This window comes from Populus alba, chromosome 6 (assembly GCF_005239225.2).
Source record: "Populus alba chromosome 6, ASM523922v2, whole genome shotgun sequence".
Lineage (NCBI taxonomy): Eukaryota > Viridiplantae > Streptophyta > Magnoliopsida > Malpighiales > Salicaceae > Populus > Populus alba.
The window spans coordinates 4,580,475-4,598,699 of NC_133289.1; the positions used below are offsets into that span (position 1 = coordinate 4,580,475).

The following is an 18,225-nucleotide window of genomic DNA, read 5'->3' on the forward strand; positions in this document are numbered from 1 at the left end:
TAATTATTTATTATTTTTTCTTACATTAATTTACATTAAAACTCGATCAAAACCCAAGTGAAAGACCAATTGATTTTTTTTAAATAAATAATAATAATCAAAATAATATTATTTTAATTATTTTATTAAATAAATTTGATGTTAACCCTCTAGATCCATGACTTGATACTTGTTCAAAGTTGAATTTTAAGTTAAGTTTTAAAATTATATTAATTATTTTTTTTCCTTATATATTTTAATTAATAAATTTAGAATTAATTCCTTGGACCACATGCAACAATTTGGATTAAGGACCACTTCAAATATTAGGTTAATACATGAGATTATTATTAATGATAAAAATATATGATGATCAATTATATATCAATTGGTAAATATTACTAATAGATTCCTGACAAATAACCCATCCATAATACATCTCATCTCTTTTTATTTTATATTTTATATATACATTTGAGTTATTAATCTTTTGTCTTATATTTAAGTGTATTCCATTACTTGAGACTGTTACATGCTAATGTGATTGGTGTCAATTAACGTGTGTTCGTTTTGCAGTGACATGTAAGAGAAGAAGTAATTACTTATTATTATTTTTTTATATTAATTTACATTAAAACCTGTTAAAAACCCAAGTGAAAAATAAATTGATATTTTTTATTTAAAAAAAACCCAAAACAATATTATCTTGATTATTTAATAAAAAACAATTAATATTAACCCTTTAAATCTGTGACCCGAGTCTTGTTCTGAGAGTTCCAAGTTAAATTTTAAAATTATAATAATAATTATTTTATCCTTATTTATCTTAAATAAATAAATTTAGAATTAAATTTTTTCTATAATAATATTTTAGAAATAAAAATATAATAAAATTTTTAGTAATGTATATCTTCTATTTTGAAAATTTTGAAATCCATTGCGAAATTGTTTCAATGATATTTATGTTTATGTTTCTATCTTCAATCAAATATATTTTTACCCCTATAATTTTCGTCTATTTTATCCCAAAACAAAAACAAAATATTATTTAAAACACTTGTTTGTTTTTATTTTTTATTATACTTTTATATAGTATTTATTTATTTAATATATTATTTTATTAAGTTTTCCATTCAAATTGATAAAATTATATTTTAAATTTTTAAAAAAATTATATTAAGAATATAATATAAAAAATTAAATCTCTCAAAATACTTATAAAAATTTAAAGTTTCAAAATCACTATACCATCAAAATTTTAAAAAATAAAGATTTTATTATTTTTTAAAAAAATAAAAAATTTATATTATTGTTGAGCTTAAGGGTATTTTTAAATTAAAAAATATGATTTTTTTTTAATTCTAATAAAAAAAAACTTAATAAAACGAAACAGTTACTCGGATTTGAAGATCTAACAATAATAGATCCAGTTAGCTAAGTGCAAACATTAAAATAACTATTAAAGAATACTTAGTGCTTTCCAACCTACATATTATCTTTATTGTAAGTTGTCAAAAAATATAAGAATAAATAGAATAAAAATAAAAAACACAAAATAAATTCGATGGAACGTCTACATCGTGGGACCCATATAGCCACATCCCCCACCATGTCATTGGCCATCTTTATTTCTCTCTCGGCCAGCGGTTTGTCTCTCTCCCCTCCTCCCCCCTCCTCCCCCCTCTCCCCGTGTAATAGTCTCAATTAGGCAATCAGTCTGTCCATCTGGGCTTGGTCACATTTTATCTTCTTATTCTCTCCTGCCTTCCCTTTTTCTAGCCTCTCCTTATCAATGACAGTCGAGTCATTCATAGTACAGACTGTCTTATCTCTATCTTTTCTTGTATTAACATCACTTACATTGTCTTTCTGATTTGTCGGATCTGATTATGTTTTCTTTCTTTATTCTTTCCCATGTTTTAATTCGTTTTACCAGATCTAAATTTTGTTACACAATTTTTAATTTTTATGATGTTTTTTTTATAAAAACCTAATATTTTTTATGTTGAGTTTTTTCTTTTTCCAGCTTTACATACCAAATTAATCAATACTTGAGAGATTGTTGTGCGTAATAACTCGTGGGATTGTTTTTAATCAATCCAGCTCTAATTACATTCTAATCTCAATATTTCTCTTCAAAAGTATCGTATACTGTGAAAAATATTTTCTGGGTTTCTTTTAAATTAATTGAATTTCTCATAAAGTTCATTCCTTTTCAGTGATTGCAATTCTGGGTTTCTCTCAAAAAATGGTTACAGTCAATATAGGAATGCTTCATTATGTGATAGACCATATTTATGGAGCATTTATGCACAGAACCAAAATAAGCCCGCCATTCTTTTCTAGGGGATGGGGTGGTTCAAAGCTTTTGCTTTTAGAGAGAATGATTAAGGACTTATTCCCTGAAGTTGAAGGCCAAAATTGGCCTCCAACTTTGATACAACCTATTTGGAGAACAGTTTGGGAAACCAGAACTGCTTGTTTAAGAGAAGGGGTTTTTAGGACTACTTGTGATGAGCAATTGATTAGTGCGCTGCCTCCTGAGAGTCACACTGCAAGGGTGGCTTTTCTTGCACCCAAATGTGTCCCACCACAGAAGACGGCCTGTGTGGTTCATCTTGCAGGTAACACGGTATATCTTTAGCTCTGCTTGAATTTGAATAGTAGCTATAGTTTTAGATTAATTTTTTTAATTATAATTTGAGTGTTTGTACAGAAGTTTAGATGATATTTTTTGTTGATTGGAGAAATTGTGAATGAAATGTTTTTATTTGGTTCACGGATTGTCGTGGAAGTTGGTTAAATGTTTGTTGATAGTTTTCAATCCAGTTTAATACTTATCGAAATGTTAGGGTGATTGCAAAGTGAGTATGGGGTTGCCTCTGTTGGCAGTGTGATGAATGCGTGCAACCTCATTTCTGCCTTAATTTGATGGTTACTATGGACTAGATTCTAAACCTTCATTTTGCAGGCACTGGGGACCATACATTTGATCGTAGATTGCGTCTTGGTGGACCATTATTGAAGCAAAATATTGCTACCATGGTACTAGAGAGGTTAGAGTAATCTTGACTTATTAGTCAATCTAGTAGGTGAAATCTCGTTGATTGTATCGCGTATACTACAAGTGCTGGATTTGATTTGAAAATACAATTTGCAGCCCTTTCTATGGACGGAGACGACCCATGTTGCAGCGCGGTGCAAAGCTATTGTGTGTTAGTGACTTGCTTTTATTAGGTAGAGCAACCATTGAAGAGACACGCAGTCTCTTACATTGGTTAGACTCCGAGGGAGGGTTTGGAAAGATGGGCGTTTGTGGACTTAGCATGGGTAAGAACACTTTGGTTTTAAAATTCTAGGTTGCACTTATCTTTCCTGGTGACTATTAAAAAGTAGACTGATTGAGTTTCTTAAAATCGACATGCTAGTTCAGAGTTCTGAAGAACATCAAACAATGTCCAAGATTTTGGTCCATTTTCCTCTTAAAAATCTTGATGCTCTTATTGAATCTAGGAGGAGTACATGCTGCAATGGTTGGATCACTGCATCCCACACCTGTTGCAACCCTTCCTTTTCTCTCTCCACACTCTGCTGTTGTGGCATTCTGTGATGGGATACTAAGGTATGGCACTGCCTGGGAGGCACTGAGAGAGGATCTTGCAGTGCAAAAGACTGTGATGACTCTTGAGGAGGTGAGACAACGGATGCGAAATGTGCTGTCTCTCACGGATGTCACGCGCTTTCCAATTCCCAAAAATCCCAATGCTGTAATATTTGTCGCTGCCACTGTAAGTATCATATATCTGTATCACCAGATGATGCTATTTTAAGAAAATCTGAGGAATTTGTGATTATTTCTCCAGTCAACCTTTACTATATTTCTAGATGGGTTGATATCAATTTCTCCACTTAGCATCAACATGTTTATCAAGTCTATGTTTTTTCCATTAAAACTGCAAGTTACCATGCCAATATATGCTAGTTTGGACAGCCAAACAGGTAATGCGAACATTGAACCTATTGATAAGCACTTCTTAGACTATTTAATTAGCAAATTAGTCCCCATGGGCTCTAGGAATTATTGTTACCTGGATATACATGCATTATGCCATTTTCATTTTAGGCTGCTTCTACTGCTTACAGTTTTCAAATTCCTTCCTGCTAAATCTAATATTATTTCATATCTTAATCAACTGTAATTGTGTTTTTAGGATGATGGTTACATACCAAAACATTCTGTTTTAGAGCTTCAAAATGCTTGGCCAGGTTCAGAGGTGAGATGGGTTACTGGAGGACATGTCTCGTCCTTCCTTCTACACAATGATGAATTTCGAAGAGCAATTGTTGATGGGCTTAACAGATTAGAGTGGAAGGAGCCTTCATTGTGAAATGGATCACATATGAAGAAGACAACAATTGTTCTCTTTGGTATATTCTTCACCCAGTAATTCTTGCTAAACTTGTACAATGTATTACATCTGATTTTTAGGAGCACCCTTCAGATAGAAGGGAAAATGGGGTGTTTTTTGAATTATTTGCTCTCTTGACTGTAAAAGGAACAACACTGATTGAGGGTACAATGTATTTGACTTAATTGGAATTAACAATAAAAATTCTGAAATAATCATGAAAGGTCTATCTTTTTTTTGGTTGTGGAGTTCTGATCATGTTCAGCTACAAAATTAGTGGCGACTGCTATCGATGCTTCGCAAACTTGAAGTGTGCATTTTCAATCCCAGCGCTTGCATGTTTAGGAAAGCGTTACATACACGTCATGAAAAAAACATGGCATGAACATGGACACGCAGTTTTTGAGTCTATATACTCCAGGTTCCAGGATTTTGTTTAGTTAATCTGGAGCTTGCTCTGCAGGCTGAAATCAGAAAGAACTAATCCTACCTGGAGTACTTCAACTAGAACCTGCTCTTATAAATCAGGCGACATGTCGTGAACTCAAATGCACATTCTGACTAAACAAGGTTGTCTAAAGATGGTGGGGAATAAGAACTCGCAATCATCGGCATTTTTTAACTTGAGAGACTTAGGGTAGAAAGAAGTGGGGAAGCGGGAAATCCCTAGCTATGAGAAGTTCGTCTGATATTATCAATATTACATGGTAGTTTCAACAGAAAACATTGGCATTTTGAAGCTTTGGTTGTTGAAGAATTGGGGAAGAATTAGGAAAGGAGCAGTTAGAATGTTTGGCAATCTCCACTGTCTCAACAGAATCATAAAAAGGAAATGTCAGTTTACAAACACTGGCTTGCCCCATGTCTCCTGGGCCTGTATTGGTTTATTGAGTGGATAATTGTAAATTGAAGAAACGAAAGAAAAAGATACATATTTTCCTCTCATACCACAAGGTACATTTAAGTGGCAAATCCATGCTCAGGGGAAATGCTTTTGCAGCCAACGCCTACTTGCAGCTTTCCAGTGGAGTGCCGCACAAGCACCTGTTATGGAAATATGCGGTGTACTCTAAGCTCGGCAACTTACCACCTTGGGGTATCAGACCGCAAAGCCTGTTGTAACTCACGTTCAAGGACAGGAAACTTAATTAACTCAGTCACCTGAGTAGGAATGCTTCCGAAAATCTTGTTGTGGTTAATATCCAAATATGTCAAGGTGGTTGCAAATTCCTTGAGAGATCCACACTTTGAGTAGTTTTGCTTAGACCAAAAAACATGGAAGCATCACCTTCAAGTTTGTTGCGCGAGAAATCAACCAAACGAAAGTTTCTGTTGTCTAGTGAAGCGGGGATTTTACCAGAAAGCTGGTTAGGAGACAGGGAAATACCCGATACTCTGCCTACAAAGTTGCCAAATGATTCTGGGATTGGACCAGTAAGCTTGTTCCTGTCCAAGCCAAGAATATCAATTTTCTGGCAGTAGAGCGAGTGAGCTTGGTATTGACCCTGAAAGGCTGTTGAAAGACAGGTTCAATACTCTCAGATTCTTGAGGTTGCTAAGAGAGTCAGGTACTGGGCCAGTGAGGTTGAGGCGGCTAAGCGTGAGTGAAATGAGGTGTATGAGCTTGGAAATGGAGGTTGGTACGGGGCCGGTAATATTTGTCAACTTGTGGAACTCAAGCGTTTTGAGATACGGCAAGTCCCCGATTTCGGCAGGGATTTCACCAGAAAGGTTGCCAGAAAAATCCTTAGGGAAACTACGCGGTTGGTGGTGGGGTCACACTCCACCTGGTTCCAACCTGTGCAGCAGTCAGTGCCTGGCAGCCATGAGGCTAGGTGGTAAGGATCACCAAAATGTTTTTTAATTTGGAGAACTTTTTTATCACGGGAATTGCAAAGTTCTTCTGAAAGGGAGAGCGAAAGAAGATTGAAAATAAGTAGGGAAATGAAGAGGGTTTTCATGTTTGGGATTGTGAGAAATGATATGCTAGCGTTTCTGTTAATAGGGATAGAGGTGCCATGTGAGCCATTATTGAGAGCTCAACTTGATGTCATCTTTAGACTTGTGTGTTCAGGAAACAGATCGAGTAAAGAGTGCAGCAGCCATCAAGCTGCCAAAGGAATAAGTTTTGCTTGGATTTTACCTATCCGTCCATTAATGTTTGAAGACACTGAAAAGGAGTTCTGGTATCTGATTCCCTCGTTAATGTTTCGAAAGTGAGGAAACTTTTAGACAGAATAATAAAGCTATAGAAAAGTGCTATGGTGGTGGAGTGGGAAATTGTTTTTTTTTTTTGAACAGATATGAATGGATATTGCTGTGTCGGTTTGCCACTTTACATGGCTATATTCAGCAGACTTGGAATGGTCAACTGGTCAATTATGATGGCCTCGGTTTTTTTTTTTTTTTTTTTTCTTATCTCATATGAGCTGGATCTCAAATTTTAGATATTTGTTAAATGGAAGAGTGGAACAGACCAAAACTGCCCTGATCCAATAAGGATGTGTTGAGGAGACACAGTTGTTGCAGCGTGCCATGCAACCAGTTGTCGATACGAGTTCCGGTACTTCATTAGTTTGCCATTTTGGCTGTAGATTGCAGACACTATGAGAAGATTTTGAAGTTGATGATCTCAAAGAACGTTCCAGCTGTGGGTGATTATACAGGTTTGCAACTCCACTTAAAACTATGATGTAGGTTTATATATATAGCTTACATTGGGAGACTATTAAGTTGCAAATGAGAGACTCCCGTGAGCTGTTACAGAAGCTAAGAACTTGTAGAATCATGCATGGTTTCTTAGTGAAATCCATAACTTGGCTTTGACACTTATGTTAGCCTCTGTCCAGTTTTGTAGTTGAGAACCATACAGCCACATATTATCGAAATATGTGGAGTAATCAAAGTTCTGCAACTTTGATATCCTCTTCAAAGCTTGATAGCCTTAAAATTTGCTTGGCCGACTTTGGATTTTTTGACGTCTGAATTCACCATAGAGGCTCCTTAGCTGCTATTTACATGGCTATTGTAAAAACAGATCGTTTGACGAGTCAATAATGACGCCATTCTTAATCTCATATAAGATGGATCTAAATTTCTGTGTCTTCGAAAGAGAATATAAACCTTCACTTCTGGAAATCTTTTGATACCACCTCCAAAAACAACTTCACCACTAAGTGATCCCTAGCAGGTATTGTCAATGAAAACGACATTTATCAAGATGTGATAAAGACTAAAATGGGCAAAATCTTGGTGCTTTGACAATTCTTATGGGACAAGTGATACTGTTGTCTTTTTCTCTCAGTTAATAACACAAATATAACTTACTAATACAAACATTATAAATCAAGATTTGTTTTCTTCTATGAGAGGCACTTTAGTGTCTCTCCTCCTGCTCTTTGCAGCAGGTCCAGGTGGAGAACTGCTAAAAACTAGTCTATGGCTCTGAGCGTCGGACAGTTTTGTTAGTAATTTCAAATGTAGTAATTTGTAAGTAAGATAGCCTTATGCAAGATTCAAATACTCTCAAAGTACTGTGAATTCAATGGACTTGAATAAGTACAAGGAGGAATAATTGAAAACAAAGATAATAATAGATATTTCTTATCTTTGACTAATCTTATTTTCTCAATACATGTTGCTTTCAGAAATATTGCAAATCCTTATTACACTGGAAATGCTTCTTTATCGGCTGAACTATTTGCAGTTTCCAAGTGGAGCTCCGCACAAGCACCTGTTATGGAAATAACTGGAGTTATCAAAGCTCTGCAACTTACCACCTACCGGAATCTGGCCACACAGCCTGTTGTAACTCACGTCCAGGGACTGCAAAGGTAGCTGAGTCATTTGTGGAGGAATGCTACCGAAAATCTTGTTGTGACTAATGTCCAGATTTTCCATGGTACTTGGAAATACCACATTTGACAGATTGAATTCGAATAGATTCCTGGAGAGATACACATTATTAGTAGTTTTGTTTAGCCCAAATAACATGGAAGCATCACCAACAAGTTTGTTGCGTGATAAATCAATGACGCTGAAGTCCATGTTCCCTAATGATGCAGGGATTTCTCCAGTAAGTTGGTTGTGAGACAAGTAAAGATCCGGTACGCTGCCTTTAAAGGTACCAAATGATTCTGGGATCGAGCCCGTAAGCTTGTTCCTGTCCAAGTGAAGAGCACCAAGATTTGGCAGCAAAGCTAGTGAGCTTGGTATTGATCCAGAGAAGCCGTTAAAAGACAGGTCCAAGAATGTGAGATTCTTGAGCTGGCTGAGAAAGTCAGGTACTGTCCCTGTGAGATTTAGCCAGTCAAGTCTGAGAGACGTTAGGTGTACGAGCTTGGCAATGGCGGGCTGTACGGGGCCTGTAATATCAGTCAGCTTGCGAAACACAAGGTTCTGGAGATAGGGCAAGTCCCCAACTGCAGCGGGGATTTGGCCAGAAAGGTTGCCAGCAAAAACGGTGAGAGAAATGATGCGGTTGGTTGTGGAGTCACACTCAACCTGGTACCAGTCTGTGCAGCAATCAGTATCTGACTTCCATGAGGCTAAGAGGTAAGGATCGCCAAAATGTTTTTTGATTTGGAGAAGAACCTGTTTATCTTGGGGATTGCAAAGCTCTTTTGAGAGGGAGAGCGAAAGAAGGGTACTGGAAATGAGTAGGGAAAGGAAAAAGGTATTCATATTTGCTTCTGCTCTGGTAGATCTCATCTTCCTTTTTCACTTTGTTCTTTGAGAAATGGAGTGCAGATGCTCTATTTAAAGGGTTCTTGGCATTGATATGTTCGTATAGTATGACGAAAGACTACAGGCACCTCAAAGCTGGATTCATCGAGGGAAAGTCCAAGCATATCTTGGCCAAAATATTTGACTAAACTATGCCATAAATGTGTCAGATTTCAATTCGTTTTTGCTCACGTGAGTAGTTTGTGTTCATCCTCTTGACCACTTCAATTAAACTCTACCTGTCTTCAATTGTTGGCCAAGTGTTCAAGTTATATAATCCTTACTGGCGATGTATTATATTTTTTATTATGGATCCCATCACATATTCCTCCCTCTTGTCCTGCCTCGTTATAATATCCATTCGAGGGCTGGAAAATTCAGTCCATAAAACTCTGACAAATAAACTAAATACAATATAATTTCATCCATAAAACACTCTGCAGTCTGCACAGGACAAAGCCTTCCTGATAATCGAACTTTACACGAAACCAAACTAGTTTGGACCAGTCAATGACGAGGGCCGGGGGCCATGTTCCTTGCTTCCCCAATGTTTTTCAATTGCATATATTTTTAAATTTAAAATTTTTAATATTATTACGTTAAAAATACTTAAAACATATTAAAATAATATTTTTTAAAATAAAAATAATTTTAAAAAATCAATCGAACCGCATTACTAAATACACCTAGTGAGCTTGTTTTGTTTGTCAATATGGTTGCGGTTATTTTTTAAATAACATTTCGTGCTAAAATGTATGTTATTGATGTTTTTTTATTTTTTTAAAATTTATTTTTAACATTAACACATCAAAATGATTTAAAAATATATTAATTTAAAGTTAATAAAAAAATATTTTTATTTTAAAAAATATTTTTAAAATATAGAAATAAATAGATTCAAAAACCAACTCTCAAAAATTCATAGAGAAAATATAGTATCTACCTACACTTGAATACACCTCCACCAACAGCAACTTCACCGATTGATCTCTCATGGGGTTATACACGGAAGGTCCTATATGGAATCAAAATGTGATAAGGTTGCAAGTGGCTTAGTGATTTGATTGGATTGTACTACAAGGAACTCAAATATCACTTATTATTGTTTATATGATTTTTTAAGAATAGTTTTATGCGAATTTTACTTTATGTATAGATCTCATTTTGAAATTTGGTAGGGATTAATTTGCTTTCCACCTTCGAAGCCACCGGCTCTTTTCTGTTCACATTATAAATAAGATTTTGTAGAGCACATTTGGATGAGAATACGGTCCTTAATCACAATGTCAAGATATTATTATCCTATCTTTTTTTTTTTCTTAAGTGGAAGGTTAAATGGCTAACCCTTCGTTCTTAAAATTCTCATCTCGATCCTATAGAAACTTTGAGGATAGAGTTTTTATTTTTATTTTTTTGGTCCAATCTATAAAAAACACAGAACGACGGGTTTGACTTTTCTCTTACACGTATAATCAGAGTTTGTTAGGCCATTTGTTTTTTGTATTGCACTTAATTTGTTAGGCGAATGATTTTGTTTGACCCACGTAATACTCACTTAAGATGAAGTCCAAACTTGTCTTGCTTCAAAGGTTGTAATTAAAGACTCCTTTACTGCTTCAAAGGCTGTAATTAATTTGTTAGGCGAATGATTTTGTTTGACCCACGCAATAAACCGCATTATTAAACAAACCTGGCTCTTAATAATCCGGATCTTAATTTATAGATGGTTTGGAAGGATATTGTTTAGGGGTTGAAATCTCAAAAAAAAAATAAAAAAGATATAGTATAGAACTACACTTGAACACACCTCCATCACAAACAACTTAGTTTTTTTTTTTGTTTTTTTTAAAAAAAGTATTTTTAAAAACAATCAAATAACCTTTTATCCAATTGACTTAACCCCAATCTCGAGAAGAAGATATTTTTGTATTACGTGGACATTACGATTCTTACATGCATAATATTGTTTGGATACATATATTAAAAACAAGAAGATTTGAAAGAGTCGACGTTGACAAGACCCTACAAGGTATTTAAAAAATGAAACCGTGTATGGAGTAATTGTGAATAAAAAGTGTAAAGGTTATATATATTATATATATATATATATAGGATGGAATAGCTAGATCTTGCTTGCGTGAATGTTGCCAGCCAATTTTCTTTAAATTCATCATTTCTTGTGTTAATTTAACTCTTCAGTTTTTTCGAGTCTGTTCACTGATTTCTCCTCTAGAGGCCACCACGATTAGCGCTTGTCATCTAGTTTTTTTTTTTAGCCGCTTGCCCCATGTTTCCAGCTTCCAGTCAAATAGGTTAAATTCAGTTTTTGTTTGACTTGGAATGTCTTTTATCGTTTTCCCACGTTACAATTTAGGCAACTTACTCTTTGTAAACGCGGTTTCATTTTTAATGAGATAAATGTTCGAATATAAAAAAAATATACTTGATAGTATTATAATTATGAATTAATATTAGATAAATAATAAAAATTAAAAATATAATTGAGTAAATATTTCATAACAAAAAAAAAAATTATGTTAATGATCAAAAACTTAAAAACTGAACAAAATAATTTATAGCAATCTATAGTGTTTTGTAAGGAAAAATACAGTGCTTTCAGTATATGATTTAACTCTTTTGTTAATAAAAAACAAAAAAAATTACAAAGCTAAATTCTTTATTAATTTAATATTAAAAAAAAAACAACAAAGATAATTTTGGAAGGAATAAAACTCATTAGGAAAAACATATTAGCAATTGACAATGTTTTTGTGAAGAAAACTATAGTGCTTTCCCCAGTAAAATAAAATAAAAAAACATTTAGAAAAATATTGTAGCAATCCACAGTGTTTTATGAGAAAAACTACAATACTTTCCTCATATGATTTAACTTTATTGTAATTATAATTCTTAACCAACTCAATATTAAAAAAAAAATCAACAAAGATAATTTTGGAAAAAATCATATGGGAAAACACTACAACAATTCACAGTGTTTTAAAAAAAATTACAAAGTTAAATTATTAATCAGCTCAATATTAGAAACAAATCGACAGAGACAAAATTTAGAAAAAAAAATAACAAAACAAACACCAAAAAAAAGAAAACAAATCAGGCTGGAAATATTATAACAATTCACAGTGTTTTGTGATAAAAGCTATAGTGCTTCCTCACATGATTTAGCTTTATTTGTAATGACTTGTAATTGTAATTCTCAAACAACTCAATATTAAAAAAATAAAATTGACAAAGATAATTTGTAAACAATTATAAGAAGAAAAAAAAAACCATGCGGAGAGACACTGTAGCAATCCACAATGTTTTGTAAGGAAAGTTACAGTGCTTTCCTACATGATTAAGCTTTATTATAAAGTTAAATTCTAATCAACTCAATATTAAAAAAAATAAAATCAACGAAGATAATTTTGAAAAAAAATATTACAAAAAAAGAAAAAACTGATTTTTTTTAATGTAAAAAATAATGTTCATCAATCACTGAATCTTGGAGTATCAGAGGATGGATTTAACCATTTCTTCTGCATAATTTCTAATATTTCGTTGAAAATAATGATACAGCTAATTAGGTAATTCATTGCAGGAAGAATGCGATCGCGCGCAGGAGATATTTGGAACATGTTCCGCGACAAGTACATCTTATAAATAATTCTTTGAAGTACGAGTTTGGCATCAGTCATTGCATAATAATTATCAGACAAATGAATCGCATAAATTCCATCATCCAGATGGCCGTCGTGATCAACCAATAATCATGGTGGTCGACTCATCAGAAGCATCTAAATAAAAATAAGACTTGTCTACTTTACAGTCTACTTTTCTCCTCGCAAAGGCACCAAGTGTGCCCTTCTGCTAACAACGATTTGCATATCTACAGAAATATTCTTAGCGGAGCCATCATTGTTCAGAGTTCTCTAAAGCAAAAGATGCTCAATCTGTAAATGGGATATTTATTCTTGGTCCGAAAAACTTTGCAAAATAGAATCCAACAACGGAGGAGGGAGGAGCCTTGTCTGTCACTGCCTAAGCTACCAAAAAACCAAGTACAAGCTACAAAGAGTTTTAAGCACAGCAGCTCTGGTGCTATGGCTACTGATGACCTTTTGACCTAAATTAAGGGAATCGGTTTATATGAAGGAAACAGAATTTCCATACCTTCCATGAAGAAAGTCATCCTGACAGCAAGAAATTAAACTAAAGAAGAATAAAGATAGAGAGAGTACTGGATAAAGCATCTTTATGTACAAGAAACAGATTTCTAGGCTGCCTTTTTCTTTCTTTAAGCTCACCACGGTATTTTTAACTCATCAAAATTTCCAAAGTTAATGGTTTTTGCTTCCTTTTCCTCGCACTAGCTTTGCTTCAGAACCCACACGGTGTTTTTAACTCATAAAAATTTCCAAAGTTAATGGTTTTTGCTTCCTTTTCCTCGCATTAGCTTTGCTTCAGAACCCAGAAAGAAGAGATCAGGAGCGAGCTGTCCTCACCAAGTTATGCAGCTCAAATAAAGTAACCAGAATTGCCATGCCTTGAAAGACAAGATTTTCTGGACCGGAGATTGAAGGGTAATGTGGATGGTTTAATATTTCAGTTGACAATTTTATAAAGCTAAGATAGCTGAAAGAATATAGGATAGTGAACATGCACTGAATCACTTTATTTTAAAAACTAAAAAGATTATCTTTGTCCTTTCAAGTGGGGTGGCAATCACCTTTTCCTAATCTGAGACTCATTATGGACCATTCCAGCCTTGCATTTATTCTTGTAAGCAAAACACAAGCCTTCCCCGCTACACTTCATCTAGTGGAACTCGTAGCATTGCAGCAGTTCTTAGTAATTCTCTCTTACCTTTTCCTTCCAAAATTAAGATTCTTTTTTTCTGCTCAAAGCAAACCAGAGACAGGTATTGTTAAACTGTCAGCGGAGTTGGTATACATGCTCTCAAGTTAAGCCTCAGCAAGAGGATTATATAAACTTGGTTTTAGCAGATAGCTTTTAAAACCTAAACTCCTACTGCACTTGAGCCTCCTTGCAATCAGTGCCTCCTCATCACCCTCAAAGATTCCAAATGCCTAAAAAATCATAACACTCGGAGAACAGATCATTTGCTGATCGCGGCTTTCTTGGAAGGGTAAGAGTTCCTGGCTGTGATATGAGTCAGCGAAAGGAGGTGAAGATGAGCAACTCTGGCTTCAAAAATTCTTCTTGCATGTGAAGGTGAGAAATTAAATATCTATGACATATAGATGAACAGTCCTTTTCATACATACTGCATCGGTTCTTCTAATCAATATTGATTTTGCTGTTTCCACTTCAGGCACTGAAACTACACGAGCAACTAAAGATACTTCAACTTCCACAAGTCTTGCGGACTGAGTTAATTGGAGTCGATCCTGTGCATCAAAACGCAAGCAGCAAGAAGTTCTTAGGAAAAATCACTGGAAAAGGGTGCCCTCGATTTTGCACCAATGAATCCATTAGCTGCACCTCACCACAAAGATGACTTCAAATTGAAGGACACAAAGCCTCAGCTTGGGGAACGTTGGCCTCATGGAGGACCACGCGGTGGAGGTGGGTGGATTAGCAGTGAAAGAGCAACAAGCACGTATGATCTTGTGGAGCAGATGTTTTATCTGTATGTCCGAGTTGTGAAAGCCAAAGATCTTCCCACAAACCCAGTAACTGGAAGCTGCGACCCCTACATAGAAGTTAAAGTCGGGAATTATAAAGGAGAAACACAGCATTTTGAGAAGAAGACCAACCCTGAATGGAAACAGGTTTTTGCATTCTCAAAGGAGAAAATTCAGTCTTCGGTAGTTGAAGTAATACTAAGAGATAGACAGAAAGTGAAAAGAGATGATCACGTAGGAAAGGTGGTCTTTGACATGCATGAAGTGCCTACAAGGGTTCCACCAGACAGCCCCTTAGCCCCACAATGGTATAGATTAGAGGCTCTCCATGGAGATAACAAGGTGAAAGGAGAGGTGATGCTTGCAGTCTGGATGGGTACACAGGCTGATGAAGCATTTCCGGAGGCCTGGCACTCAGATGCTGCTTCAGTTCATAGGGAGGGTGTTCTCAATATCCGATCAAAGGTTTATGTTTCACCAAAACTTTGGTATCTTAGGGTAAATGTGATTGAAGCTCACGATGTAGAACCGCTTGACCCAAGTCAGTTGCCACAAGTTTTGGTGAAAGCTCAAGTTGGAAACCAGATACTCAAAACTAAGCTATGCCCAACCCGAACAACAAACCCTATGTGGAATGAAGATCTGATCTTTGTAGCAGCAGAGCCTTTTGAGGAGCAGTTGATACTTACTGTCGAAAATAAAGCAAGTCCTGGAAAAGATGAAGTTGTGGGGAGAGTAGATTTGCCACTCCAAATCTTTGAGAGGCGCCTGGATTACCGGCCAGTTCACTCCAAGTGGTTCAACCTTGAAAGATTTGGGTTCGGTGCTCTGGAGGGAGACAAGGGGCACGAACTCAAATTTTCAGTTAGGCTTCATCTCAGAGTTTGCCTTGAGGGTGCTTACCATGTACTAGACGAATCAACAATGTATATAAGCGACCAACGACCAACAGCTTGGCAGCTCTGGAAGCACCCTATAGGAATCCTGGAAGTCGGTGTCCTAAGTGCGCAAGGGCTTCTTCCAATGAAAACGAAGGAAGGGAGAGGAACTACTGATGCTTATTGTGTAGCCAAGTATGGGCTGAAGTGGGTACGGACCAGAACGATCATCGAAAACTTCAATCCAAAGTGGAATGAGCAGTATACATGGGAGGTGTACGACCCCTCCACGGTGATTACCTTGGGAGTTTTTGACAACTGCCACTTGGGTGGTGGTGAAAAACCGGCAACTGGTGGTGGAGCTCGAATTGACTCGAGAATTGGAAAGGTAAGAATTCGACTATCTACCTTGGAAACAGATCGAATATACACGAACTCCTATCCACTTCTAGTCCTACAACCATCTGGACTGAAAAAGATGGGAGAACTCCAACTAGCAGTTCGATTCACCTGCCTATCACTAGCAAACATGATTTACCTGTATGGGAACCCCTTGTTGCCGAAAATGCATTATTTGCATCCTTTTACTGTAAATCAGCTAGACAGTTTGAGATATCAGGCCATGAATATTGTAGCAGTAAGGCTTGGCAGAGCAGAGCCACCACTAAGGAAAGAGATTGTGGAGTACATGCTGGACGTGGATTCTCACATGTGGAGCATGAGAAGAAGCAAAGCTAACTTCTTCCGTATTGTGTCGCTTTTTTCTGGTGTGATCTCAATAAGCAAGTGGCTTGGTGAAGTGTGTAAATGGAAGAACCCAGTCACAACAGCCTTAGTTCATGTTTTATTTTTCATTTTGGTCTGCTACCCGGAACTAATTATGCCTACTATTTTTCTTTATATGTTCCTAATCGGAATATGGAATTACCGTCTCCGCCCAAGGCACCCCCCTCACATGGATACCAAACTTTCATGGGCAGAAGCAGTTCACCCCGATGAACTGGATGAGGAGTTTGACACTTTTCCCACATCAAAGCAACAAGATGTCGCTCGAATGAGGTATGACAGACTTAGGAGTGTTGCCGGAAGGATCCAGACCGTGATGGGAGACATGGCCACGCAAGGGGAACGTTTTCAGGCTCTGCTCAGCTGGAGAGACCCAAGAGCAACCAGCCTCTTCGTGATTTTCTGCCTCATTGCAGCTGTGGTGCTCTATATAACACCTTTTAAAATAATTACCTTGGTTACAGGCTTGTTCTGGCTTCGACATCCTAGATTTCGCAGCAAGCAACCATCAGCTCCCGGCAATTTCTTCAGGAGGTTGCCATCTCGTGCTGACAGCATGCTCTGAACAAAAGGAAAATACTCTGTTTCTTGTTCTGCTTTCGGTTTTTTGTTGTGTTGGTTGGAAATGTTTCTTAATAAAAAAAAAATCTTTGGATTTCCTGGTGTCTCGTTTTCCTTCTTCATGCTAGGATCCTAATCTCTGATCTCTGTGTTGCTTTCAAGAAAATTATGTAGTAAAGCAGTTTTTATTCAGAACCGGTTTGATGTTTTAATAACACAAACATAAAATTGATTAGATTTATTTAACAACCTTTGCGTTTGGTTTTTCATTTTCCTCATTCTTTGGGGCAAACACGTACCCTAATCATGCTCTGGATGTAGAATGTTTTGTCATATAGAGCAATCATAGGTTAATTCCTTGAAGTAGTAAAAAGAATAAACAATTTCAATAAAATATTTGACAAAGTTTTAATGGCTAGTTTTTCTTTATAAGAAATTTGATGACAAAGTTGTATTGTTTAATATAAAGATTTTTTAGTCATTAATTGAAATATAATAATAATTTTGTAATTAATCTGACATTTTTTATTGGTATTTCTTGGGGTTCTATAATGAGAATATAAAGTGTTACGAACTTATAAACTTCAATACATAAATTGTAATTTTTGAAAGAATAAAAGTAAAATGAAAATAAAAGAAAACTACGTGAGGTTTTTTTGTAATTATCTTATAAATTAATTTAAAGGTATTATTTTTAAAGGGGCAAAAATGTGGACTCCTCCATTGCATTTCTTAGAGTCCGTTTGTCTACGCGGCTGCGGCTGCGTTTTATTTAAAACACAATCCGCAGCCGTTTGGTAATTAAGAAAAGTGATTTACTGTGTATGGGACCCACATGAATTTTGCATTTGAAACGCTAAAACGAAAAAGCAACAAAAACATGCTTTTCGTTCTCTGCAGCTAATAAAAAACAAGGAACAGTGCAATTCACAGTGCAATTCACTTGCACTGTACGCAGGTTTTTTTTTTTTTAATGTGTTAATTGTATTATATTTTTTTTAAAAAAAAAAACTAGTTTTCAGAATTAAATTCGTTCGCGACGTGAATAATATTTTTTTTTCTCGAAATTTTTTCTTGAAAAACTAGTATAGAGTGAATTAAATTCACTCGCAAAGTAATATCAATTTTGCAGTTTTTATCGAATGAATTTTTGTATGTAATGAAATTATAAATAGTTTAATAGAATAATAAAAAATATTTTATATAAAGTATTATTTTTTTCATGATATAATAGGAGTAATT

General features: G+C 35.5%; 3 protein-coding genes and 1 pseudogene across 3 annotated transcripts; 2 read left to right on the forward strand and 2 right to left on the reverse strand.

The window, feature by feature from the left end:
- The first annotated feature begins 1,652 nt into the window (after positions 1 to 1,652).
- LOC118032661 (uncharacterized) lies at positions 1,653 to 4,626 on the forward strand. Its single transcript, XM_035037430.2, has 5 exons — positions 1,653 to 2,603; positions 2,951 to 3,035; positions 3,140 to 3,309; positions 3,493 to 3,767; positions 4,191 to 4,626. The coding sequence occupies exons 1-5, from the start codon at positions 2,228 to 2,230 to the stop codon at positions 4,365 to 4,367; spliced, it is 1,083 nt and encodes a 360-aa protein (XP_034893321.1). The 5' UTR covers positions 1,653 to 2,227; the 3' UTR covers positions 4,368 to 4,626.
- Positions 4,627 to 4,981: 355 nt separating this feature from the next.
- On the reverse strand, positions 4,982 to 7,763 carry LOC118032663 (polygalacturonase inhibitor-like; annotated as a pseudogene).
- Positions 7,764 to 7,908: 145 nt separating this feature from the next.
- LOC118032662 (polygalacturonase inhibitor) lies at positions 7,909 to 9,132 on the reverse strand. The gene has a single exon (XM_035037431.2). It carries the CDS (start codon positions 9,096 to 9,098, stop codon positions 8,085 to 8,087), a length of 1,014 nt encoding a protein of 337 aa, XP_034893322.1. The 5' UTR covers positions 9,099 to 9,132; the 3' UTR covers positions 7,909 to 8,084.
- A 4,835-nt stretch (positions 9,133 to 13,967) lies between these two features.
- Positions 13,968 to 17,080, forward strand: LOC118032659 (FT-interacting protein 1). Its single transcript, XM_035037426.2, has 2 exons — positions 13,968 to 14,345; positions 14,446 to 17,080. The coding sequence occupies exon 2, from the start codon at positions 14,597 to 14,599 to the stop codon at positions 16,985 to 16,987; it is 2,391 nt and encodes a 796-aa protein (XP_034893317.1). The 5' UTR covers positions 13,968 to 14,345; positions 14,446 to 14,596; the 3' UTR covers positions 16,988 to 17,080.
- The last annotated feature ends 1,145 nt before the right edge of the window (positions 17,081 to 18,225 follow it).